General features: G+C 41.6%; 1 protein-coding gene across 2 annotated transcripts in view; it reads right to left on the bottom strand.

Annotated features, from left to right (window-relative positions):
• Positions 1–26572, bottom strand: part of LOC127946376 (zinc finger homeobox protein 4) — a 73008-nt gene that overhangs the window by 42221 nt on the left and 4215 nt on the right. For both annotated transcript variants that reach the window (XM_052542914.1, XM_052542915.1), the window contains exons 2-3: positions 12690–15265; positions 11210–11712 (exon numbers count right to left, since the gene is read on the bottom strand). In XM_052542914.1, the coding sequence (XP_052398874.1) occupies positions 11210–11712; positions 12690–15219 (3033 nt within the window). In that variant the 5' untranslated portion in view covers positions 15220–15265. The remainder of the gene's footprint in view (positions 1–11209; positions 11713–12689; positions 15266–26572) is intronic.

Below are 26572 nucleotides of genomic sequence, written 5' to 3'. Positions count from 1 at the left end.
ACAAGACTCCTTCAGACAAGAAAAGGAAAAAAAATGAAGGGTTAAAAAATATCTTGTTTCTAAACGAAAACCAATTAGGGCATTCAAATGCCTTTTTTCCAGATCATTAGTGGGAGGCAAAAAATCCAACAAACGAAGATACATGAAATAATAATGTACTTGAGCATTTTTTAATAAAGGCTATCAGTACTATTTTTTTGTTTTTTCCCACCACCTTTTTTTTCAATTGTTGTTTGTATGCTTTCGATGAGCCACCGGTTTCTGGACCCCGGGAGCAAAGAAATAAAAAATAAACTAAAGCTTGTTTTGTTCCTCAAAGCATTTTAAACACATTCCAGGCTTACTTGGAGGCCGGCCAGGTATACGATTCCATCAGTGCTGACACCGTCCAAACACATGTTACCAGTAACCGCTATTGAGCCCGGAGACATAAATGTAATGTTATATCACGGGTACCACAGGAGTTGGCAACCTGAGCGAAATTCTTGTGCGAGAGGTATGCCCCCTACATTCCATTCAGAGACTGCGCGCGCAAGGCCACTGTCTTTTCTGCTACAGGCACAAAACAAGAACGAAAATCCATCTCTTTTCTACTTTCCCTCTCCTCTACCTCAACAAATCCCAAGGAATGCATCAAAGAGCCCCAAATTGCCTCCCCTATTTATTTTTTCCTCCGAATCCGTCTGGTTCATCGTATGTAATTATGGCTTAGGACATTCCGCCAGCGCATGGCTGTATGGTTAGCTGCTTAGGTCATATAATAATAATAATCATCCTTGCAAATGAATGCCAAGTTAAATAAGTGAATTAGCACAATGTGTCTTTCAGCAGCACACTCTCGTCTGAGGTGGCTTGTGGAGACGCAGGAAAGAGAGCGCGGACACACCCCAGGGTCTCTCCAAAACGACTAAACCCGCAACTGCTGTAGCGTCCATCCACAGCCTTTCATTTACTGTAATCGCGCTCAGACCGGACAGGGCGACATACATTTTCCCAAGGACACTGGTTCTGTGGAGCTACAGTGTACTGGGAATATTACAGTTCGCAATCAGGCCTTATAATAAGTCGATGAAGTCTGTTCCATGACTTTGGAACAGTTCATGTAAATGTTGGCCAGCCAAAGTGTGCTTCAAACAGAAATCCACTAAAAACACATAAATCCAGGAATTGACAGCAGGTTTGCGGGAAAAAAAGTCTTAAAAGAACTTCTGTGTGTGTTCCTTTGGAAATATTGCTTTTCTTTTCATGTACATTTACATTTGTATTAATCATGTCAAAGTCTGAGTGCATGTGTTTTACTAGCATTTTAATATGGGGATTGATCCACGTCGTAATATTTCATTGATCGCTGTAAGCGCCAATTCCTGTCCACTCAGTATTAAAGAAAACAGCGCACGGGGCTTTGGGAACCAATCGTGCCGTGGCTTCATACTTTTCTTTCTGAACGGTAAACAGATGAAGAAGGAAGCGTGGAGAGAAATATTTCCATAAGGTGCTAATGTTGTTGATCTGGCATATATCATTAGGCCTGCAATAATGCTCCTTTGACAGAAGGAAATGAATGAAAAATACTACAGGGTTGATGCAATGGTATTCCTAAATCAAACACTCTTCCCACTGATTCACTGGACTTACAGACTCTGCTGAAGGTCAAACAGAGGTCCTAACGCAGAAGAACAATCTGGGTTAACGGGCTTCTTGAATATACAACAGCGAAAATAATCCTTAAGTCATATTGCTCATATTTGAGCTGCCTCTAGACAGGACTACATATTTATAATGTCTTTGGTAGGTCTTGGTAGATTTTGAAACTAATCCAAAGAGTCTGGTGATGACATCCTGTTGTTGCTGATTGGTAGCCAGATAAATGAACCCCTTGTCTATATTATTGAATCACTGGACTTAAACATGAAGCAGGAGCAATGGAAAATTCCATTTGCATATCACCTCTCACCTCTGTAGTTGATATGGAAGATTAAGAACTAGTCCTTAATCTTCACTCCTCTAATCCTTCCCACTGCTAAAACACGCACGATTGTTCGACTGCTCCTCAAATTGCCTTAAAATAAAGCAAACTCCCTCTGAAAATGGAGGTGTATTTATATTATGGTGATTTAAAATCTGTCGCCTGGACACTTCTCTCCCATTAAATCCACTGACCTTAACATTACCCTTAACAGCTTTGCCTGTCTCCATCAGAAGGTGAAAAAGACCAGAGGCTCCACCATCATCTTCATGCCACACTATCACAAAAAATTGGCTTTTCTGCAATTGAACATATTAGAAAGTCTTAAAACGGGCTTCTCGGTTAGCTGAGACGAAACCGGGTTCGCAAATTACTGGATAAACTCTTTACAAATAGCACAACTTTATTTTGAGTAAGACTTCTGTGAAATGTCTCACTAGAGTCTGGAAATAAATAACTTAATAGGCTACAACAACAAATAAGTAAAGGCACATAACGTACAGCTGAAAATAATAAAAATTATAATAGTATACAGAGATGTTTAATAATTAATGTATAATATCTTTAAATTATTTACACTGTTTATATACAAGTAATATGTCTGTGTGTATAATCCAATTATAATTATTTAATAATATAATGAAATAAAATAATAAATAAAATATTTAGAAAAATGCAAATCAATAAAACCATGTGAATTGTTTGCAAATAAAGTTAGCAATATGTTTTGGTTTAAGCTGTGCCAGCGGCTCAGCTAACAGTGATGGACAGCTTTGCCTCCAAACACAGGAAAAACTGTACTATTACAAATTTTAGGAAATTATTTAACTACAATTAATTATTCTGAATATTACACTGTTTTATGTCTAAAAAAAAAACATGAACAATGTGCAACAAAATAAATTTACATCTCAGCATATGTTTTTACTGCAAAGAAAGAGCTATAAGCTCATAGTCTCCGGTGTGAAGCACAGGAAAGTATGATGCATGCGTGTGACCCTCAGCCGGTACAGTAGGAGTGGCATTCCGACTAATTATGATGCATGGTCTACGGGCTGAAATCTTTCCTTTAAATGAGCCCATGCAAAGATGAGACAATCTCCCACCTTGTGTATCTGATAAGAGCAGAATGAGCCCTCGCTCACCACTGCGTGCTTTCCCTATTCATACTTTTAAACATTAAACCCTTTCATGTTCCATCTGCCTTCTCCCCTTCCACAACAACATAGAGGAGGGTCCCTGATTTGCATCCTTTACGGGAGGGAGGGGAAAAAGGAGGGAGGAAGAGCGTGCAGGGATCACGGAGAGGAGCTTGTTTAAAGAGCCCTGCCTCTTGCTCTCACTCCTCAATGGGAGCACTTCTTAGCCGAACGCTTTGCATATTGCCAACGAAGATCCTCATGAGTCGAGCCTGTAGGGGTGAACGCTTTTAACCTGTGCTGTATCAAAAGAGTCTAAGTAAATTACACCTTACCCACCCACTAACCCACACTTCAAGAGCCGGAAGGGATAGATTTAGAACTTTAAATACATGCAGACAAATAGAAATGTTCTAGTGCTTTTAATGCATATAAACACATCAATTCAAACTGGGGTATTGTAAGCTGATACAACTGATACAGCTAATGCCTCAACCACAGTTTATGCAGTTACGACCCATAAAAGGAAAGCCATTGTTTTTTCGTTGTAAAGCCCTAGCCATAGCTTGCATTCCACGGTCCACTCGACATACCACTGGCCACTTTGAAGATTACTGAAATGTTTGCCGTTGTTCTCTGGAGAATCACAAAAACCAGGCAGGCTTCTTTTCAAACATATAGCACCTTTAGGTGAACCATTAGGCTTGTCGGATATGCATGATATTAAGGGGAAACTAAGGCCCCGTCCACACGGTGACGGAGCTTACCACAATCCGATATTTTTTTTCCTCGTCTCAAGAAATATCCGCGTCAACACAAAACCGCAAAATGATGTAGTATACATGCCAGACCAGTATGTGGTGCTGTAATTCTGCCACAGAGATACACTAAAAACAGAGAAGAAGACTTGGACTATGCTCATAAACATGGGCGTGGTACACAAACGAACATGGAACAATGCATTTATTAATCAGTGTTAATGTTAGTTAATAAAAAGACAATCGTTCAGTGTTTGTCATGTTTTTGTTGCTGTTACGTGACGTAGAGGTGTCTGACTAGGGGGGAGACGTGGGCTGATGACGTCATCGTTTCAGAAAATATACGGATTAGCCGTCCAGACGAAAATGCAAAGACGGCGTTTTCAAATGTATCTACTTTGGGACCCGGTTTCAAAAAATAGCGGTTTCACCTTGCGAAAACGCCGGATCCGTGTGGACGAAACGCCTATCCGATAAAAAATTTGTGCGTATTCACAGAAACGCGTCTCTGTGTGGACGGGGCCTTAGGTGAGTATTCGGCTGCTGGAAAAACTGTAATTATAGTACACTGCATTAAACAGAAAGGCCATCTGGATCTCACAGAAAGGCTTTTTATAATTATAAAAATGATAATTCAACGGGGGTAATTTAACTAAATGTGGAAAAAATCATGTGTGTAATCCCAAACAAGTGAGAGAGACTTCTATCAGATCTATTTCAAAGCATTAAGGATTACTAGTAGCAGTCTAATCCTGCTGAACCTAAGGGGAGGTAAATCGTATTGTGTTGGAAATCCTGGCCAGGAAAGAACAGGAGGTTAAATGAGTTCTTTGCTCTGTAATCGAATATCACACTCTACTTATCTATTCAGTGAGCACCTAATGTTTAAAATCAATTACTCGAGGAATGCTTTCTTGCATTCAGGTCTGTTAATGTGAGCAAAAACTGCCACCAATGACTACTGCTCTGTCTTCACTCGGGCATCCCGTTCTGGGCCGCAGCTCTTATTAAGCGACACACGTCAATATCGATCTTAATTCTAATCTTTTCTGCAAACTCTCTCTCTCTTTGCCGTTAATTGTTGACCGACCTAATAATCTTCGGGATGATTCTTCTTTTTTTAAACATGCAGCCTACGTGTAGCTACTTAAAATAACTGTTCGCGCTAGATGAAAAATCTCCACTGAGGTACAGAGGAGACCTCGGGGGAACGCGCGATGTTCAGGCATACATTTATTGTCCAATAATGCTTTCCAGTCATATGTTTGCTCTCCCGTCTGTGTCTGGAGAGTTAAAACAAAGCTAATTACCTTCAGCCAGCTATTTCACCAAGAATATCATATTATTGCAATTCAAGTCCTTCCACGGCTGGCCTTATCAGAGAACTGTGAGTCATCCTTTGTTAAGCTGGGCCCAAATCCCATGAGAAATGGACGGGTGGAGGGGGCGAGTGAAAAAAGGAGGAAGGAAAAAAAAAAGAGAAAAATAAAGGAAAGGGGTAAAAATGACAAACTCCTACCACTCTTTGTTCCTGGGAGTGCCGCGCTCCCCTTCAGGGCTCTGTAAGTCTTATTTCCCCTGCTATGGTTCCCATACCTGTCAGCCCCAATAGCCTTCACAGTCCCTGCACAGTGACAAATGGCCTGACCTGGCCGGCCTCTCTGACCCCGGGCCAACAGGAAGATCACATCTGGTTATTAATATCAGAGCATCCTCATATGGCAGCCCCCCACTCATCTCACAAGATGGAAAGAAAGGAAAACAGCAAAGCAGGAAAGAACCAAACAGAGAATGGGGTGCAACACTTTAGCACAATGCTTTTTAAGTTGTCCGTCAGCAAATGTTAGTCCTGTGGGGCCAGTGTGGAGATGACCATCTGCTTACAAGTGTGGGGGGGCATGGTGGGAGAAATACCTATTAATATCTATGAGGATTAATGACAGCAGGGTCTAGCTGAAGCCTGGGCTTTGTGTTTGCACCCACACTCGTCTGTCTGTATGCTTTAATTATACCCCCTCCCTCTCGCGCCCTCTCCTGAAAGATTCCCATTGTAATCCGCGTGCAGGTGAAAGACGAGAGCGTCTGAATAATCTGGCCGCGCTGTTGGGAGGCTGAGAGAGTGCTGACACACTTTTATGCCTGCAGAGAGTAAGTGGATAAATGGACACATTTGTGATCCTGTGGTTCTCTTTGCATTTGGAAAGTAAAGCAAGGGTTTGCATAAGGCTGTTTGGACCAGAGCAAAGTCATCTGGTGTTTTGGCGGACTGGCTCTTATTGACAAACAGATGAGACCGGCAACGTCCGCTTTTCTTTTCTTTTTAAGAATTCTCTCTCAGCTCCATTCAGGTTTGGGTGATTTCAAGGGAGCATTGTGTCTAATCTGTTAAACAAATCAAAACTATTTAAAAGATGACATTTTGTAGCACTTCAGTTGGTTAAAGCAATAGTTTGTCATTTATTACTCAACCTCATGTTATTTCAAGCCTGTAGTTGTTTTCTTTTGTTATTTTCGATAAGATTAATGTCAAGGGTTCCAATGCTATGACTTTCATTAAATAAAAAAAATAAAAAAGTCCTGGTTTGAAATTACATGACATTGAGTAAATGTCAGAATTTAAATGTTTGGTGCTTACTGATCTGAATCCAGCCTGTATTTATTAATAAAACGTGGGGGGAAAGCCCCAAAATAAAATACAATGTGTGCTAAGGGACAACACCAATGATGATGATGATGCTATATAAATGTGCATGCAAAACAGTTTCTCCTCGTTCTTCTATAGCACAATAGCTTTTTATGCAAATACCCTCAACTCAATCTCCTGTCCATTTTACCATCAGATTGGGGGAAATGATTTGAGCTGCATATATGTGGGGCATTTGATTTTCAAATGAGAAGGAGTGAGGCTGACCTTCAGTAATGAATGTGCTGTAATATAATGCGCCCATCAACTGGCAGCCATCTTGGTTAAGAAAGATGGAGCAAGAGAGAGAGAGAGAGAGGGAGAAATGGGGAAATGAGGAGGAAATACTGGCCTTCTGGATGAAAATAAATAGGAAAAAAGGGGTTGAATAAGGCTTTTTGATAAAACTAAAATTCCAGTCTCCTCACTCTCACATTCTTTCCTCCTCCCTCTTTTCTCTGCTCACCTCTTTTAATTTCCCTTCTCATTTCCCTGCCCCGACCAATGGTGTTGCCATCCATATCATGGATAATTAGATGGGCTATCTGCCTCTCCCTGGAGACAGGGCCACAGAAAACCAGTCGCAGCGGCTCCATCTCCTCGCCTGCCTCCGCCAAAGAGAGGCACATTGTGTGTGCCACGGCCCCTGTGGTTCAAAACGCGATATGGGAAGCAAAAAGGAGACAAGGAGGAGAAAAAGAGAGAGGAGGAGGAGGAAAATACAAATATGGAAATGAAGCCCTGGACTCCAGACAGAGAGAAAATTCTGCTTTGACTGATGACGGATGCTCTGTAAGGGGGGTGGATGCTGTAATTAAGCAGTTCATAGCTCCTGACGCGCAACTGGGGGATACATGCTGGACATCCTTATGTGCTGCACACAAACCTCAGGAGAGGGGAAGTACAGAGAGAGAAGGGAACAGACAAAGAGAGGGGGAGGGGAAAAGAGATATGAGAGAAGAGCATGGCGAGGACCACCTGGTAAACAGGTGCAGGTCAGTATCTAGCTTCCCCCCCGCTTCCATCACACTGACCATGAACAGTCTTGGAATCAAATGACCCAAATGCCCAGCGCAAGTCAGCCCTCTTCAGCAACACACATTTCTCTCCCTTTCTTAATCAAGCGTTACACCGCCTGAGAAAGGCTTAGACAGATTTACACTCGACTACATCTGCGTTCATTAAAGTGGTTATTAACGATAATTGTATAACGGCAATATATCTTTACTGTAAGCTAACGCCAAACACTAGGTCAAGAATGTGTATTGTATTTTTTTTTTACAGTCAAATTACTTCACAATAGTGAAGAAAAAAAAAATCCAAGGCTGTTTTCGGGGTGGACTTGGTACCTTTAAAACCACCTATGAGAAGCCAAAGTCTTTCACAAAGAAGAAACATTGCACTGCTAATGTAATTTAGGTCTTTTTTTTATATCTGGAAAATCTGAACTCTCCTCCTCAAAACAAAGAATTGTAGGTACAAAGCTGCCATAAAAATACTGAATATGTTTTTTGTTTGTATCTTCAATCATTTTGGGCTATAAAGATCCTTTGTGTTCCGTGGCTCATATGGAAAGGTCATCAATATTTTGTTCTAAAGCGTGCTACCCTTTCACCTTTGAACATAAAACACAAGGTGTTTTTCTGGTCAAATAAAGAAACCTCTTTTCCCCCAACATTTACTACCAAATATACATGAGCAAAACGGCCCGGTTCCTGCCAAAAGCATTAGAAGCTGCATCTGTAGAACAGATTTCCCTCTCCTTGGGTAAAGGTGGGGGTGTGAGGAGATGAGAGAGCCAGAGCAAACCCCCTCACCCCCTCTATGTCAAATGGACACCCTTCTCTCACCATCAAAATTCAGTCACATTACCTGTTCAGACACTTGTTAAAGTGTGAGCCAATAAAATTCAAATTGCTGAGCGTCCATTTGAGTTCCAAGTTTTTTTTTTTATGGGGTTTACTTCAACAAGTACTTCTATTTAAAACCATACAAACTACAGATTCCATTAGATTAAATGTCTCTCTGTGACTAGATCGGTGTTTCCCAACATTTTTTTAGTTGCACCCATTGGAAAGTTCACAAATTTGAGGCACCCTACAAGATTAATTTTGTCTCAATATTTGAATTTCTAACTATATGAAGTATAGATATTCGGTACATCAGGGAGGAACTGCAGAATATACTGTCATACAAATATTTTTTATATTATTTTTTAAAAAATTCCATCAATGGTGGCAATCAGTAGGCTAATATCTAATGAAGAGACCAATTTATATGACAGATTTTAATGTAGGCTTTTATTCATATGTAAACATTGTTTAATTACCATTTATAACTAGCTATCTCACAAAGCTTTGCTCACTCAGTGTGTTTTTTATTTTATAGTGGGGTAATTTTGTTGCAGTAGCACGAAATAGCTTGATTTCAGGCTTTGAATTTAACAAAAAAAAGTGTAAAGTAAGCATTCAGTAAAAAAATAGGAACAAACTTACTAATGATAGCACAAATAAAAAATAATGATAGGCCTTTAAATTAAATAAATTGTATTTTCGTTTTTCAGGTAGGTCTAACAATAGGGCTAATAAAGTATTTCTTTTTTTTTTTTTTTTACCAATTATCCAAATAATGTTTAGTCCTAGAAAGCTATTATTATCAGTACATGTGAGCATAGCATAGCTGTTAGCTGATCAATGAATGAGAGGACAGCGTTACCAGAGGTGCCCATATACCACACCATGTTACAGCACAGTAGGGCGTCACACCACGTGAAAGTAAAACCTGACCGGTGAAATAATTTTCATCAGCCGGAATTTCGGTGCATCTCTAATTATTGGTGACATCAGAAACGGATATTATATAATAAATGTTTTTATGAACATTTTAGAAATTTAAAAATATAATTTTTTTTTTTTTTTTTTACATGGCACCCCTGCCCTCGACAAGACTGCACCTCGGTTGGGAAACACTGGACTAGATCACTCACTTCCAAGCTTCAAAAGGAAAAACACAATTGTCATACTGGTTTAAGATTAAATGTTAAATATTAGGACCATTTTAATCCTCCACGCTCTTTATAACCACCTGTTGTTCTAATCAAGAAAGTCCAACAGATGCTCTCCAGTTGCAAAAAAAAAATAAAAATTGGTTAACTCTAATGAAACATTTCAGGAAAAACGCAAACAATCAAATCAGTAATCAGGCAGTGACCCAACCACACGTGCACGTTAAGAAACAAATCTACTGCAAGACTTACTAAGATCATAGCTAAGCTAGGCCTTTCTCTTCCTCTAATCTCCAATATATTTGTCTTTCGATGTGATCCGAAATGCTCTCAGTTGCCATGGAGCCTTATTATTTGCTTAGAGAATTAGCCAAGACCCCCCCACCACACACACACACCGCCTCTTTATGAACTGCTAAGGGTTTCAAAACATTCCAATGAATGTGTCTTTAATGCCAGGCCTCCAAATACCACATACGATTCTTTCAGCCCTTTATTTGCCCCATGCTGACTTAACCCATTGGAGGGTTTGCTCTTTGTTGCTTGCTCTGTATTTCTAACACATTAAATACATTAATAACACGAAGCAGCTCAAAGTCCCATTTCTTAAAAAAAATTAAAGAAAAAAATCTTATTCACAGAAGGCCTTTTCCAGCATTTGGCTCTGATTTGACTTTTTTTTTTGAATGACTGTAAATGGGTCAAAGTAATGAATTGTTTGCATTATTGCTATCATTACAAGACTGCCAATTTAGTTTGCCGTCTAGCCATTGTCAGCTGCTAAATTCACTTTTCTAAATATACAGCTTGGGTCCAGCTTACGAGCACACACAAGTCAAAAGTGACTAATGCTGGTCAATAGATCCTCATTAAGTTAATACAGTTTATCCAGAGGAGTCCACTAATGTGTCTGGGATGTGATGCTGGTCTATGATTTCAGGATGTTAGTATTATTGTTTCAGGCAATCACACAAGTCCAGTAAGTCAACACCCAAATGCACTTAAGAACAGGATGAAGCTGCAGTGGCCTCTGTTAAACCCCCACCGCTGTGGATCGGTTATCTGCCTTAGGACTTGAGCAAAACAATAAAATATGACCCGCAAATCAGAAAGAGAAGGTCTGAAACATCCAAATGTAATTTGTATGTTAAAAAACATATAATCAAAATGTTTTCCCCTTCTTTTGCCTGCATGTTGACAGCCACACGGTCACAAATTAATAATTCATCAGCTGTTCACATGATGTTTGTTGTATAACTCAGAGACAACAGTGGCCAACTGTTAAAAATATTGATATTTATAGCATAAATTCAATTAGGTTTGATTTCTGAAAGGCATCGCGTAAACAGGCTGACTGGCATAATCCTGTCTTTACAGGAAAGAGAGCAGAGGAAACTGGGAAAAGGGCGACCATTGGAAGGCCACATCAAATGTACAGCTGGACTAATGACATCTGACATCATTAAAAAAGGTGCCATTGTGTCCTGACAATGGCCACTGAATTATCCGCCTCTTTCAAATACAGTGGTAAAACAAATATAATGCAATAAAAAGTTAAACAAAACAAAGAAAACATTAAAGTGTGTGACACCAAGAACACACAGTCCACTAGTACAGTGGGTCATGACAGAGTTCAACAGAAAGTAAAGCATAGCTGACCTTGTAGACCTTCAGCGCAGCTTCGTGCCTCTGGTTGGTCGCATGCAGTCTCAGCTTCTCCACACTGTTGCTGTAGTAGTCGCAGGCGTTACACTTCAGGTGCACGGGGTTGCCAATGGCAATGCACTTGAGACGCCACTGGTTGGCTTTGCCACCTTCCTTGATATGGGCCACCAGTTGATACTTCTGCATGTGCTTGTCGGTCTTGCAGTGGAGCTGGAAATTGGCCTTGAGCTGCGTGTTGTAGTTGCAAAGCTTGCACTGGTAGATGTCTCCCATCGTGGCCCTCCACTCCTCTTCCGGAAGCGATCGCTCCGCTGCCACGTGCCCGCTGAGGGCCTCCAGGCTGTCAGAGCTGAATTTGTTGCACACAGCGCACTGGAAGAGCTTCAGCAGCGGGTCGTTGATGCAAGGTGACAGCTCCCCAGCAGAGAGGACGGACAGGTCATCACCCATTAGCTGACCACTCGCAAGACACAGCTCTGCAGGCAGCTCATTATTTACTGCAGGGTGAGAGAGAGAGGGGGAGGGGGGGCACAGGCACAGGGAGGAGAAAAAGAGAATCGTTTTTTTTTTTTTTTTGAAATGTAAAAAGAGCCGAGAGACTGGTGTAGGGCACCCATACAAAAGGATTTGATAAAAAAAATAAAGAGCCCCAGTAAGGAGTATGGCTTTTATAAAGCCTTAACTATAAAAAGCTATAATAGGATTGAATCAGGATCAATTACAATCATCCCTTTCAAGTTCTAAACTCCCTCATCAGATAGCTTTAATTACTCCTACCAGGCATTCCTGAGTTTGTAGTCAAGCATGGTTTTTTTCCCCTTTTTCTCTCTTTAAAGACACAAAACTGATCAATATGAAACGAGCCTGCCTCAACAGTAGTCCTAAAAATTTAAATGATTAAAAAAAAATATATATCTTACATCTAATTGCAATTTAGTCTTTTGATCTCTGCACTTTTAACAAACTAGATCATTTTTCATACCCTCAACCCCCCGGAACAAAAAGCTTTGAACTTAATAATTACACAAGATCATGACAAGGTACAAAAACAGAAATTTGTTAGACGAGAGTTTCTGTGTTGTTGGATAAAAGACAGGCTAATGTATATGTGTCAGTCTATATTATGTAGGGAGGTAAAGATCCATGAGGTGAATGCACAAGGGTGTCGGGTGATCAGAAACTGATCCAGAAATACCGTGTTTGGTCTTGATTGACAAAGTGAGAGAATAAAACTGCTGTTGCATGTTGTGTGTAAGCAATCTGCTCACTACAGTCCATATTAAGATGAGGTTTTGCTGGCTGGAGCAAAGGGCTAAACTTAAGAAAATTAGGAAACAGATTCTCACATGGCAAATCACAAAACAGGTCGTGAGCTGGAAACGATAATGACAGGAGTAATAAGACCAGAGTTAGTGAAGGAGGAAGAGAACAAAAGAAACTGAGTGACAAGCATATCCAAGGGAAAACTACTCACCGTGACCGGGAGCCAGAGCTGCGGCAGTGCTGGGGTCAAGCTGGAAGGGGTTGATCATCATCTGTGGGTCTGAAGGGTTCTCCAGTTTCATACCGGTGAGCCCGATGTTCTGGGCCAGGTAGTACTGGTAGAGCTCCGCCTCGGCCGGCGCCAAGCCCAAATGCAAGTTGTGCTGGATCTGCTTCATGTTCTGCTGAAGAAGCATCATGTTGTGCATGTGTTTCTCACTTGTCATGTGAATGCGCAAATTGCGAGCCACATTGGTCTCATAGTCGCAGACCTCGCATCGCCACGTGGGTTTCTGTTTGGGCTTGGAGGGTGAGGGTGTGCCACACCCGCTCAGGCTAGCATTCGACACAGGAGCAGCGTGGTTGTAGATGGCTTCCGTTCCTCCGTTCTGCAGTGTCTGCACATTGTTGAGGTGCTTATCCGACTGCATGTGTATGCTAAGGTTGCCTTTGGTGGTTGTGGAGTAATTGCACACTTCGCAGCGGAAAGGTTTGTAGCCGCACGTGTAGCTCTCACCCCGGGCAAGTCGAGGGTGAGGCTGGCCCGTGCGGCAATAGACACAAGAGCCTCCAGACTCTGGATGCTTCTCCTTCATATGAGCATCCAGGGTCTGCTGGTACTTGTAGTGCCAATTGCATTTGGGGCATTTGAGTGTCTTACAGGAGTTCCGTGAGTGCATCATGGTCATATGACCACCAAGTGAACGCGAAGAACCTAAGACAGTGTCACACTTGGGGCATTCAATTCCACTTCCAGGAGAGCCAGGGGTGCTGGGCGTGGCAGCATGCTGGTGCAGTGGGCCTGGGCTCTCGTCATCTTGTCGTATCATGTCAAGAGGAAGAGATGGCGGACTGCCATCCCTGCCCCCACTGGAGTCGCAGCCGTCTTTGCTGCCTCCACTCATAGAATCATTGCTGTAGTCCAAGCTGGCAGCAGGTTGCTTTGTCTTCTCTAGGTCATTGGCAGTCACAGAGGAAGTAGTACCCCTTTCAGTAAATTTTAGCACACTGGACGATAAAGAAGAAATGCTTTGGTTTAAGAAAGGGAAATCTTTGCTACTGGTACTATCCCCAAGTTCACAAACACCGTCGTCGTCAAGCTCGTTCAAAAACATGTCTTCATCCTCCTCAGCATCGGCCCCATCCCTGGGCTCACTTTTGATGGGGACCTCACCATTCGCATGCAAAGTGCTAACGTCCTTCTGCCGTTCACAGTTGCTCTCCTGATCCCTGCACCCAGCCCCTGGTGAAGAGCGCTGGAGAGACATGGAGCCGACGCTGGATTTGAGCGCCGAGGTGGCCGTAACCCCGAGGTTCAGTTCAGCCTTTGGCATCTGGGCACTCCTGGGCGACTGGTCTGCAGAAGATGCCAAACTGGCACTTCCTTTCAGGAAGGCAAAACCAGCCTGCAGGGAATCACCGTTTTCCATGTGAAAGGCGTTCCACAGGCTGCGAATGCTTGGATCAGGGCCCATGAAGTTTGCAGTAGAAAAGTGTGGTAACACAGAATTGTTTTTTTTTGGTTCCAGAAAGCTTATAAGAGGTTCTTTGTCTTTACCAATGCCCTGTATAATGGCAGAGACATATTTATTACTAAGGAGCTTTTGCTCCTGCTCATTGAGGGTCATCCGATGATCATGCACAGCATGGGTTACAAATGACCTACTATAACCAAAAGACAACTTGCACAAGAAACACATCAGAACAGGTTTCCTTTTCCCATCACTAATGCAACCATCAAATTTAGACAAGTCCACATTGTTTGGAACATCTTTGGACACACAGGAGTTTTTGGCTGCGCCGTCAATGGTAAGATAGTCTTTATCACTTTTGTGTCGGAGATCGTAGACACGGAAAGTGTGCAACACAGGACCATCTCCTGCTAATGCTGAGGTATTTGGGAAAGCCTGATCGGCCATAAATGGTTTCCCGAGGGATGAAGCGATGTGAAAGGTATTGATCACTTGTGGATAAAAGGACATGGGGGCTGTGGCCGATTGCTCAGTCTTGTCCCCAGCAGCAGTTTGGGAGTTTGAAAACAGTGCTGGGGAGAAGAGGCTTTTTACCCCTGACTGGGCATTCTGGCCACGTTCTTTGGAGTCCTCAAGAATAAAAGCTGAGCCATCTGGCTGGTAAACTATCTCTCCTGTCAGGTTCTCTACATCGCTGTCCTCAAGGTCACTGACCTCGCTCTCATTCTCGTCCTTCAGAAGAGGAAGGCGAGCATTCGGGCAGTGGTGCTCCATGTATTTTTGTAAACTCAAGAAGGAAGTGGCACATTCGTTGCAGGGGATCTCTTTAGTGGCTGCACCTATCGCATTCTCCGTGCTCAATGCCGATGTGATCTCTCGACGGCTCTCCTTCGTCCTCAGGTTGTCATCCGCAGGGCTGTTTTCCTTGTCAGGCTCCATCCCAGGGACTTTCTCTGGCACCTCATTATCAAGATGTGTCGTCTCACGTAGCTTTGATATCTGCTGCCCATTTTCCTGCCTTGAGAGAGAGGGGGAATCACAAGTTTCCATGGTAATCGCTACATGGGGATCTCATTTCATCCAGCCTGTCAGGGACCTGCATAAATAAAAAAAAACAAAAGAGAGCAAAGACATATTAGAAGGTGTATAATGATGGCACACCTGATCTTCAGCATGTGCTGTCCTTGAAGTTATAAAGAGCATTCTTGCACTGAAATTACTTGCGAATTAGGCTACCTCGAAAATGAGCAGCAGAGATCTACCTAGAAAAAAATCTGTATGATTTTTAAATGCACAGATAGACACTCCACTGATTTTTAGCAGAGGTTAACTGGAGTTTTCAATTGTTAAAAGAGGTTTAAGTATGTGGCTTTTCACTAACGTGTGCAGCACTCCCCTTTAAATCCAACCACTTCCACACAAAAGTCTCTGTGAGCCCGTTAGCATTGCAACATAATAACAATAAGCACAGAAAAGGGGTATGGACCACCACATTAGAATCATGACCACTCTTTGGTTCCTACGTTACTCAGTAAAATGATCTTACTCCAAATCTTCCCTCTGAGAGATGCCCCAGTAGGTATCTAACAAGCCCTGATTAAGCAGCCATCCAAATTCTAACCCACGCTCTGGCCTCTCCGACAATCACCTCAAACTCAAATTAATATTTAGCACACCCAGTCCAGTCACCCCAGGAGGGCCATCTCGCAATTTCTTTTCACTTTTTTTGTTTTTCATTTTTTATCCTTGGCAGCTCACTAAAACCCAAGTACATTAAGCACACCATTTGAAATACCATCGCGATGTTATCTATCCTGGATGGCTGCCCATCTCCCAACCATCACTGGCTCAATCAGGGTCTCTCCTGGCTTTCACAAATCATCACCTTGCTGATGAAAAGCCTTCAATCATTTTTTTTTTTTTTTTGGACCACAGACAATTTATTCTCAAGGCTGGCAATGTAGATTCAAAGACTGGGACTGGATGCTGAAATAGAGTTGGATCCAAAGCATATGTGCCTACCATGCCCAGACACGGCGAATGAGGCCCAGAGAGCAAAGAGAAACCCAGATGCTCCAAATTTTCAGGGTGATATCAGTGTGTGCAGAAGAGGTAGAGATTTGTAGTGAAGGCCAACAACTACGAGCTTGCAACTGCTATGCTTTCAATTAAAATGAAATACACTCAAGGCGGACCCAGAATTTGAAAACAGCAGTCCTGTCTGCTGCGCCAGGCTTCATTTTCTCATTATTCTCAAGAATATAGAAAATATGATAATAGCTTATTGAACACTATGCAATTTGGAAAAGCTCTTTTTTTCCAAATGGAAACGAGGCTAAAGGTGATGCAAAATTAAACAACAATTACAGACATGCCCACTCCACCTAGTCATGTGCAAATCACTTTTTGTTTTTTATGCTTATTTTGATACAACGCATTTTGGGGATTCATTTAAATGAAGCGCTGGCTTAAAACATTTGGGATATCATATGAATATTACGCACAGAAATGATACATTTTACAATTCAAAAGTATAATCTCATCAGCTAACACGAGGAAACACACAAAAATAAAGAATAATGATCCTTCTGCTAGAAAATGCAGATGAGCTAGCCTATCATATTACTGAAATGAAAATTGAATTGTATAATAAACAATTGGTGGGGGTGATCTGCACAATGCACTGCTGTGAAAATAAAGACCTGAGATTGCTCTCAAATGCCCTGAGAGCAAAACTGCACAGCAATTAGGGAAAAATTAGCACCTATTAGAATTAGCTTCACATAAGAAAATAAAAGGTTGTGTCTGTGTATGTGTGCAGTGGCGAAGTGGGGCATTTATGCAAGCCAAGAGGAATGTAAATCTCCAAAAACACACATTTGGCAAGTAAGCGAGGGCTAGATTACGGTGTTCTCCAGTGATAATTTCTGCATCTCCCGGTGTAAGATCACAGAGCCAGCAGCTGTGCCTCCAGGGCCTGTGGGCGCTGGGTGAGCGTGTGAGCCGCACACAACATTCCAGCGACATTAACACAAAACCCACTGCACATCAAAAAACAAGCAATCTTCACAAAACACACACTCTCCCCCATGTGCCTACCTTGTCAGCGGCTGTCTGTGATTTGTTTCTGTTTGAATTCAGCCTTTAAAAGGTATCAAACACAATATGGAAGCTGTAATTATACCGGCTTCCTCATTCTATTTTTTCTGTCTTGCAGGTAACAGAAAAATTGAATTTATGCAGAGATTTTGTGAGCAACTGTGCGTGTTTGTTGCTTTCCTTCGGATCCTTAACACAACACCAGTTAATGCGGGTCCGGACATAAAACGCACAGTTTGAGATGAATTATGCATTTCTTGACACTTGAAGAGATGCCTCCTCTGGATTTGCCTGTGTCTCTACATTTTGGGCTATGCATGCGAATCATTACATGCCTATGAATTATAAAGCAAGGCACAAAAGAGCTAAACAGCTCAGAGCTACATTTGTTTTGATAGGAGGCGAGTATCCGGGGATGCTGAGAACACCTCTAGCTTTCATATTGATATTTAGCATCAGAAGACATTTCATTGACAATCAGCCTGGATACTTAAGTGTGCCAATCAATTTCTTCTCACAAAACTAAATACATAAATAACTGTTTGCTACAGCAAATAACTGCATATTATCCAGACATCCTCAAGTGCTCAAGATGCCTGACAAGAACGACTTTGAAAGAATCACATGCAGGCGTCGTTCTTCAAACCAGCTACAGAAAAGTCAATCGCAATTGTTAACATGCTCTCTTTTCCACCCAAAACACAGAAAATAGTCTTAAGTACGTACTTGTCTATTAAAACGGGCTCTATGTTCTTTTCTTTTTGACTGCATTTTTCCTCTGTTAACACCTTTTTGTACACACCATTCTACAATTCCTTCAACGTGTTATAACTTAACTGTGAAACAACTTTTCTCTCTTGTCTTACTTTCCCTCCTTCTATTCGGTCTAAAAAGCAAAGGCTACAAAAAGAAAGAAAAAAAAACGAAGCTCTTTTTCTTGGAACTGAAAGAACGCTCTCTCAAAACAATGAGGACAGATCTCATTGCATGGAAATGGCTCCTGTTCCCATTAGAGGCAAAAGATGGCAAACAGTGTTTCTACCTGTTTTTTAATTAAGACTCGTCTCGGCTTCTCTCTCGGTTCTCTGTGGAGACGCTGCCTGTGAAGTGATTAAAAAGAATGTGATCTGATCAAGAGACGGGAATAATGGAGTAGGAATGCTAGGTTTAGCCGAGTGCTAAGACTCCCCCTGATCCAACCAACCCAAAAAGGATTTCAATCACCCTTTCTACCCTAAATAGTTTTTCAGGTCGTCCTTTTTTTTTTTGAGACTTAGACAAATGTTAAACGTTAGCGTGCACATATGTTTCACGCGTTACTGAAGTGGAACTGCAATATGAGTGCGAAAGAAAAAAGCAGGAAAAAATACGTAGGTAAAACGCCTCCGATTTAGGAAAGGTCACCCAGGCAAAAGGCTGGGGCTTTTCTCAACACCAAATCCTCTATCAAAATGTCATAGTGAGTTAGGGAAAGACAAAGGAGAGTCACAGCATGCAAACTGCACATATATCTAATCCTAACAAAGGCATGAATGGGCCTTCGCAAGTCTAATTATACTTGTTTATTTGTTGCCATGCAGAAAGTACGGATGAAAAATCCATCAAAGTGGTATTATCCAAACATCAAGAGCTTCTCTGGCCTCTAAGGACACCGGGAGGCTTAATTCTTTCTTGTTTAAGTCCGAAAAAGAGAGAGAATTGCAAAGGGGAGAGAAAAGGAGTGGGGGGGAGGCAGGAGGTTTTGCATGACCCTTTTTTCACAAAGGCTTTTCCCAACCCCGTCGATGCCCAGAGGTGTAACAGCAGAAGCAGGATATCTCCCCTGTGCCATAACCACATTTATGGGCCTCATTTTCAATACGCGACATATCATTACTATTGGGTGCGGCAAATCCACATCAGCAAAAGGCTTCTATTTAGCTGTTGTACAAATGACCGTTCTGTGGCTGGCGTTTAACAAAAGAGTCAAGCAATCTGAAGCACAAAACAAGTATGAAAAAGTTTCTAATCTTTAAAATCGTATAATACTAAAAACTAAAAAGCATATCACATGACATGAGTTTTACAGACAAAATTACTTTGAAAAATACCCTTTAAATGATATAAAGAAATAAAAAAAAAGAGTGCCTGGGTTTATACGGATCCCTCTCCCATTCGAACACTTTTAACAGAAGAGGCCGGTATCAAAGGGAAACATAATCTACATAGCTAATGTCTTTTCTTAATTCAAAGCAGAGAAGGCTGCAATTTCTGCTCGCTGGAAATCTGGAAACACTCTGGAGTTAATTACGCCTGATTCGAAATGAACCGCACAAACAAAGGCCAGTCTATGTCCAGACTATTATACTGCATTAACCGGCTTTAAGCTTCCTGCGGATCATTCCGAGGCTCTTCCATTACCCTCCCGTACCATCCCGACATGGAGAGAAAATGCCCGCACGCCCCGGATTAATGAAAAGGAGCGCAAACAGAATGTGTGAGGACCTCTCCCGACACAGTGCAGACTTTAAGTCCAAGTCACCGAAAAATGGAGAGAAGGTAATTAAGTTTGAAAGAAAAGGTCCTTGCGACAAACAATGAGGCTGTGTCTCTGGAGGAGCGCAGGGGGGTGAAAAAAATCATTAACATTCTTTTTCAACTGAGAAAAAGAGGAGGGGAAAGGGGAACGTATGCTGGCAGGTTCCCCACAAGTCTTCCTTTTTAGCCTTTTTTTCACCCCACATCTGGTTTCACATCTTCTCTTGTGCCCGTGTCCACGTGACACAGCAGATCATCTCTTTAACCCCACCTCCTTCTCTCTCTCTCTCTCTCTCTCTCTCTCTCTCTCACTCTCTCTCTTCAGCTTTGCAAAGATAACTTCAGCAGTTAACTTAGAGAGCGTCGTAGAGACAACCACGCACGTTTGCCCACCTGAGACCCATCAGGCATATTTGCTGTGTGTGTTTTGCTAAGAGAAAAAAGCCAGATGCAAATCAATGCGTTGCCCCCGGTGAGTCTTACGGGTTAATTAGTAAAGCAGATATGCTGTTTCCTCTTTATAGTAATGACACAAACAAATACAAACATGTTCAGGCACTGACATAGAGTATGACTAAACACACACCGACTCACATTTCTCAGAGGAGGCACCAACTAAAATTAGAGTCGTTTTCTCTGATTCACTGGCTTGAGGTGAATTCATCTCATGATCTTTCTGCTGTCCGCACAAGCACGAGTGATGAATATATTTGCTTTCTGCTTTTTTTTTTTTCATGTCTTCTTTGTGTTGCATGTGTTGTGTGTTTTTTTCTTGCTTTCAACAAGAAAAGCAGAGAATCTAATTGTACTTTGCCAGTCCGTGTTCAGTAATCACCCTCTTTGTCTAGTTTTTGCAGAGCAGGATTAGAGTTAAAATGATGACTGACTAATCCCTTGATTTCCCTGTGCTAAATAAATATTAATCTACTGGTCAAACATGTTCTAGAGGAGTACAATACACGCAATATGAAAGCGCTTACCAGTTACATAAATCGTAGTTTTCATATATCTTTTTGAGAGTACTGCCCCCTTCCACTACATGAAAAAATAAATAAAGCCGAATTAAAAAAGGTCAGAAGTTGTCAGAATGAATGGCTCTCACATAATCATGCTGTAAACGAACCAAACACATGCTCTGTGTCTGTTGCTTGCTAATAAATTCTACAAATATGGCTTACGTAGCAAAGACAGAGGTGAGGACCAAACACACACACACACACACACACACACAAAAAGTCAAACACAGACCACATATTTCACCTCTAAAAAACAAATGGGAGGGGGTGAATTCACCATTTAACAAACCATCCAAAAATATACCCTGTTAAGCCTGTCAGACAAGTGTTTTTTTGACTTTTCCGTGCTGTCATTTTCCCCAAGAAACAATAAACGTTTAAAGTTCAAGCTGCTCAGTAAAGACGGAGCATCCAGCCTGCCGGTCCTGTAATTATCTATTATTATAAACATAATCACAGGCAAGGTATCCCTGCATGCATTCCAGCGCTGCTAGCTATGCGCTAACCCGAGTGTTCTTCACGCAGGAATTCCACAAAACATGTCAAACAATCTATTAAAGCATGAATTACTGCAAACTATGTTCTCCTGTGCAGGCCTTAATGCCTTTATATGGCAGCACGAGAGATCCTAATTTCTGGAGCCAGAGAATTACTAATTAACTTAAGGTTTGAGCCTATATTTAATTAGAGAGCTCTCCAAATGAACTTTAGACCAAAGGCATTTGCTTTTTAAACAAACTCTGTTCTGACAGCTGTTGCAAGTTTACCCTTGTATGCCCACACACAAAAAAAACAAAACAAAAAATTTATTTTCAGAGCCATCATGGGGTCATTATTTCTTTAAGAAGTAACTGGAGTATTCCGCTTGGAAAGTGTACACTTTAATTGGATTTCACTCCAAACAAACAACTGTCAGATGTAATTAGAATGAGCTGAAATTAGGGCCACAATATTCCATTATCAAATAAACGGAATGTCACGCAAACTACCGATTCAATTTTCAAAGTTAATGTCGACGAATCAGGCAATCACGTCGCTCTGTCTGCATCCTACAATCACCAGATGAAATGACGCACGTAGTAAAATGATTAATCCTTTTTTTGACTCATTAAAAAAAATCATCAATTTAATGGCATATTATAAGGGAGCCAAAAATTGTTTCTCTCTCAGATGAAAAGGGCAAGAGACCGAAAAAATATCTGTGAGCAGTGCTAATGAAGAGAAACATTAAAAGAGTCTGTGGTTATTGCCACTTACGCCATTTGAAAGCCTATATGGGCCGCTTCGGCCCAGCTGTAACATTATCAGTGCGCTGCAGCGGGGAAGGCCACATTGTGTTATGTTTTTCAGATCACTAAGGCCTCAACAAGACACTGGGGGTATTTTAAGGTCAATGACAACCTAGAAGAGAAAACAAACACTGGATCAGCATAACCGCTAACTAATTAAAGCAAAGAAAACACATTATAGCTACATCTCTGAATGCTAATGGTCTGGGGGAAGAATGATTTGTTTTGCTATCAAATGCCATGCAGTAATAAGTATAAAGCTGCGGTGAGAGAGTGTTTTGAAATGCAAAGCCCAGATGCGAGTGAATGAAATGGCACATATACATTTGTTTCAACAGATCTCAGACACTCACAGGCATTAAATGGATAATAATCTGTGCTTTCTCAAATGTTCGTCTAGCCCCCATCTATCACCAGATTTAACAGCCCTCCAGTCCGCCATTCTTATGCATCGCTTGATCTTCGGGAAGGTATCTGATTTGATTTTATATGAAACACCCCAAAGGACCTGAATTTTTCTTAATGGTTTTTTCATACGCTTTCCATAGGTCTTTTTTATTACACTTTCTTTGATTGTCCATAACTTTAATGGTTATGGGCACGGCAAGCAGGGCTCCCTACTGTCTCCATATAAAACAAAGAAATCTCCCCCAAAAAAACGTGGACAAGGTGAGGCAGAAAATCGTTGCTTTTTCAAAAGCCCAAAATACAGATGACACCATTATCTTTTTTTCTCTCGGTTCAATGCAATACTTTGTTCTTTTCATTTCGTGACCACGGTTTTCTAACGTGAGCTCCGCGAGCTGCGCATTTAATCTAGTTCTGTCGCTACACGTCATTAAAACTAAAAAGACGACGACCCATGCTGGGACCTCGAGCACCCACACAAAACCAGCCTTCAGTCCGTGCCACTCATCTGCACTGATGGAAAGTCTAACCCCCTTTAAAGCAAATAATTAAAGATGATTCCAACGCACATGCCAGACCAGAGCGAGACAGGATATGAGAAGTCTAGTATTAACCAAATACTTCTCCGGGGACTTTTCTTGCTCAGCCTCTGGACTAACACAAACACTGGGCCAGTGTCATGTCTGGAAAACTGCTCTTTTTCTTCATACACATACACACAGGTGGAACAGCCATGTTAATATCCTCATCACAGGGCCAGATGAACTAAGCGGCATGAATATTCATGAGGGCAGGCTCTCATTTATCTGTTTACATAAGATACTACCGGTCATACATATTTAGTTATGGTCTCATCCCTCTCATGATGACTAATCTCGGGCTTGTTATCCAGCTGAGATCGGCAATTAGGGTGCGTATGATTTTTAAGTGTACATCTGTCTGAATGGAGCTCCTATAAATTTCCATCTATACGGAGGGAGAGACAGGAAGAGGATGTGACTGTGAAGCTCAAACTTTGCCCAAATAATGCTACTTGGACATGAAATAAGATGCTTCACAACAGCTGTGGCAATATGACAATCCCCCTGTATGATATTTAGTGCACTTGGTTGCTGTTAGCGCTGTTGTGATCTAAAGAGACCAACCCGGCAATTCGTACATTTTTCACAAGGTGGCTTATTCGTATGAATTCGTACGACCACACTCGTACAAATTCATACGATTGTTGCCAAATCGTACGTATTTTACGAGTTGCACAATTCGTATGAATTTGTACGAATGACCTACACCTAACCCCGCCCCTAAACCTAACTGTCAATGGGGTTTAGAGAGTGAGGTCGTACATATTCATACGAATAAGACACCTCGTAAAATACGTATGAATTGGCCGTGAGATAGAGTTGAAAGAGACACAAATCTTCACATGAGTTTATTTCGTTGAAAAGTATAAAAAAGATTTCCAGGATAAAATCTCAGCTGCTTTGAAACACGAGACAGACGTTATGTCAAATGCTAATATGGGAGCTCCCGGAGAAGAACAGGTTATTTTTCACATGACACATGGTCAAAAAATATCATATAACAAGTACCTTTCAACCTTTTCGCTAAGTGTCTCAGCAATTATGACGGCACATGTACCTGAAAACTTCACCAACAGCTGCACTTGCATAAGCTAAATGTCCTTTTCCTCGTTAACCTGAACTGTTGCTTAAAAATATTATACGGATTCTATTTTTTACACAATATTTGGTCTATTCTGTTTATTTCCACAGATGACTTTTTTTCCAGTCAAATGCTTTAGTTAGATTTGTTTAGTTTTTTTCCCCTTTTTTTAATATCCTGAAGCAAAGGCGTCACCAAAAACCAAAGAAGGCCTGAGAATACGAAGGAGAAAAATCCCCTTCTCCGATGAGACGCAAGCTGACAGTAAAAGTAATGTAATCCTGACTGGCAGAGGACCAAGAGCAACAAAAACATTTAGATAACTGTGCTCAAAAACGAAAGTTCTCAATGAAGACAAAAATGACATTTCCTCAAGATAACAAGTCCTTTCTCATGACAACCCTTCAGATTGTTTGAAATGTCCATGTCCTCATCAGTCATGTGCTCTCACACATTGGGGGAAATGGAGTGTAAGTCGCGGAAGAGGAAGAGATGTTTTACTACATTCAAGCTGTGGAGTAAGGAGAGCACATCTCAAGGGCCGCTGGGGGCGGAAAGGACAATCCTCAGCATACAAGTTTCACTTGGCAACCGGGCCCACATCAACATCTGGTTGAGCTTGTCAGTACACGCCTGATTCAACCAGACACTAAAGCATGACTTGTCTAACTGTGAGCCTTGTCTGAAATGGAGAGACGTGAAGCATCATCCACGGTGTATAATTTTTTTTTTGGCGCCATGGTTAAAAAAACTGACATCGCCAATTTTCACAATCGACTCAAAGCTACTTGCTTTTCACCGCTGGAATAGTTAAAAAAAGAAACAGAAGAGAAAAGAAGATAACCTGTGAGCACTTATCCTGGCTACAATTCCTTTCCCTTAATCATTTGCATATGAAAGGATAGCTCTAGTCTATAAAAGGTCAGTGAAAGAGGATCAAGGCCTCACAGAGAACACAACAAAACATGGAAATAACGTCTCTGGTGGCAGCTCGCGTTCATTTAACAGATCGCGATGTCAGTGACGCGGTGCTCACGTCGCACCGGTACCTTCCCCCCCAAAACAAGAAACTAGAGCAAGAATCAGTCCGTCTTTCGAAACAGCTCATCTATTATATATGAATGCTGTATTAAGCATTTTATTTTTCCACACACGCACAAGCACACACAAAATTCAAGCATGGAATGTTTTAGGATTACAAACATATTCCTAGTGTTCTTGATCAAAACCGTTCCTGTTTGTACTGAGGACTGTAAAAGAACAAAACGAAATCAAAACTAAGTGGTACACACATTTCTAGCATTCAATCCAAACCTTTCCTGTTTAAATTGAGGACGCTGGAGGAAAAAAGAAATCCCATCTCTGCAGAATCCACTCCCTGGCTCTGCTATTGTGCCTGAACACTACTGAATTAAGAATATGGGCTGCAATTTACCAGTTGAGAGACACCATTATCATACATATTACTTCACGACAAAATCTGCAGGCATCTTGGGAGGCTTCAGGAATATGAAGCCTGTGCCTGTTGTCTCAAGTCCTCGACAAACACCTTTGGGAACAAGCGGGGCCTAGAAAGAAGGGACAAGAAGGCACCGTTTCCATCTCCCTTTCATCTAAGTCACTCAGTCAACCATTCATTGCCCCATTCAAAGCCGCTCTGCATTATGCAAAAAAATGCTAATCCTTTTCCGATGCTTTTTACACTTGTACAAACCCTGCATTCCTTTTCCTTGAAAGCAATTATATCAGTTTACATTTCTGTCCAAAAACAGGATTACTTCAGGAGAACTAGCACTGCACCAGGCTTCTCCCATCTATAGCTGAAGGAAACTAGAGATTATCTGCGACAGTATTTATTTTTCCTCCTCTTCCACTCTCCTCAAAAAAAGTGGAGAGGCCTTAAGAATGTGATTTAATTAGCCAAAGGGAAAAGAATAGATCTTTAGTTGCAGTGGAAACTCTTTCTGACCTGACCTTCTCTTTGCAAAAAGCCCCTAACAGAACGAGCCTCGGTCTGGTCTTTTAATCAGAAACAAATTATGAAAAAATGTTGTCCGCCTAAATAACGCTGCCCATTCTGTGATGAGATCAGCAGCAGCATTCGCTCTTGCTTTCATTGTCTTTCTGTGCGCTTGACAGCCCGACATGACGAATGAGATCAGGAAGACCCTGGATTTGCATATATGCAAATTCCCACATGAGGGAAACGTGTCTAAACAAGCGTTATTGCGAGGCAGATTAAGTAAGCCAACGTGCTTTTGCTGTTTTTTGGGGGCCACTGCCGTAGTCAGGACCATTAGTCAGCACAATTAACCCCGTCTCCATGGCTACTAATGAAATTTCGCCATGGTGCAACTTAAATTAGATGGTTATGCGTTGCCACCATCCAACTCCAAACCCATTATTTGCCCC

Source organism: Carassius gibelio, chromosome A24 (genome assembly GCF_023724105.1).
Source record: "Carassius gibelio isolate Cgi1373 ecotype wild population from Czech Republic chromosome A24, carGib1.2-hapl.c, whole genome shotgun sequence".
In the NCBI taxonomy this organism is placed as follows: domain Eukaryota; kingdom Metazoa; phylum Chordata; class Actinopteri; order Cypriniformes; family Cyprinidae; genus Carassius; species Carassius gibelio.
The sequence above is the reverse complement of the archived record's forward strand: the minus strand, read 5'-3'. Positions and strand labels throughout refer to the sequence as shown.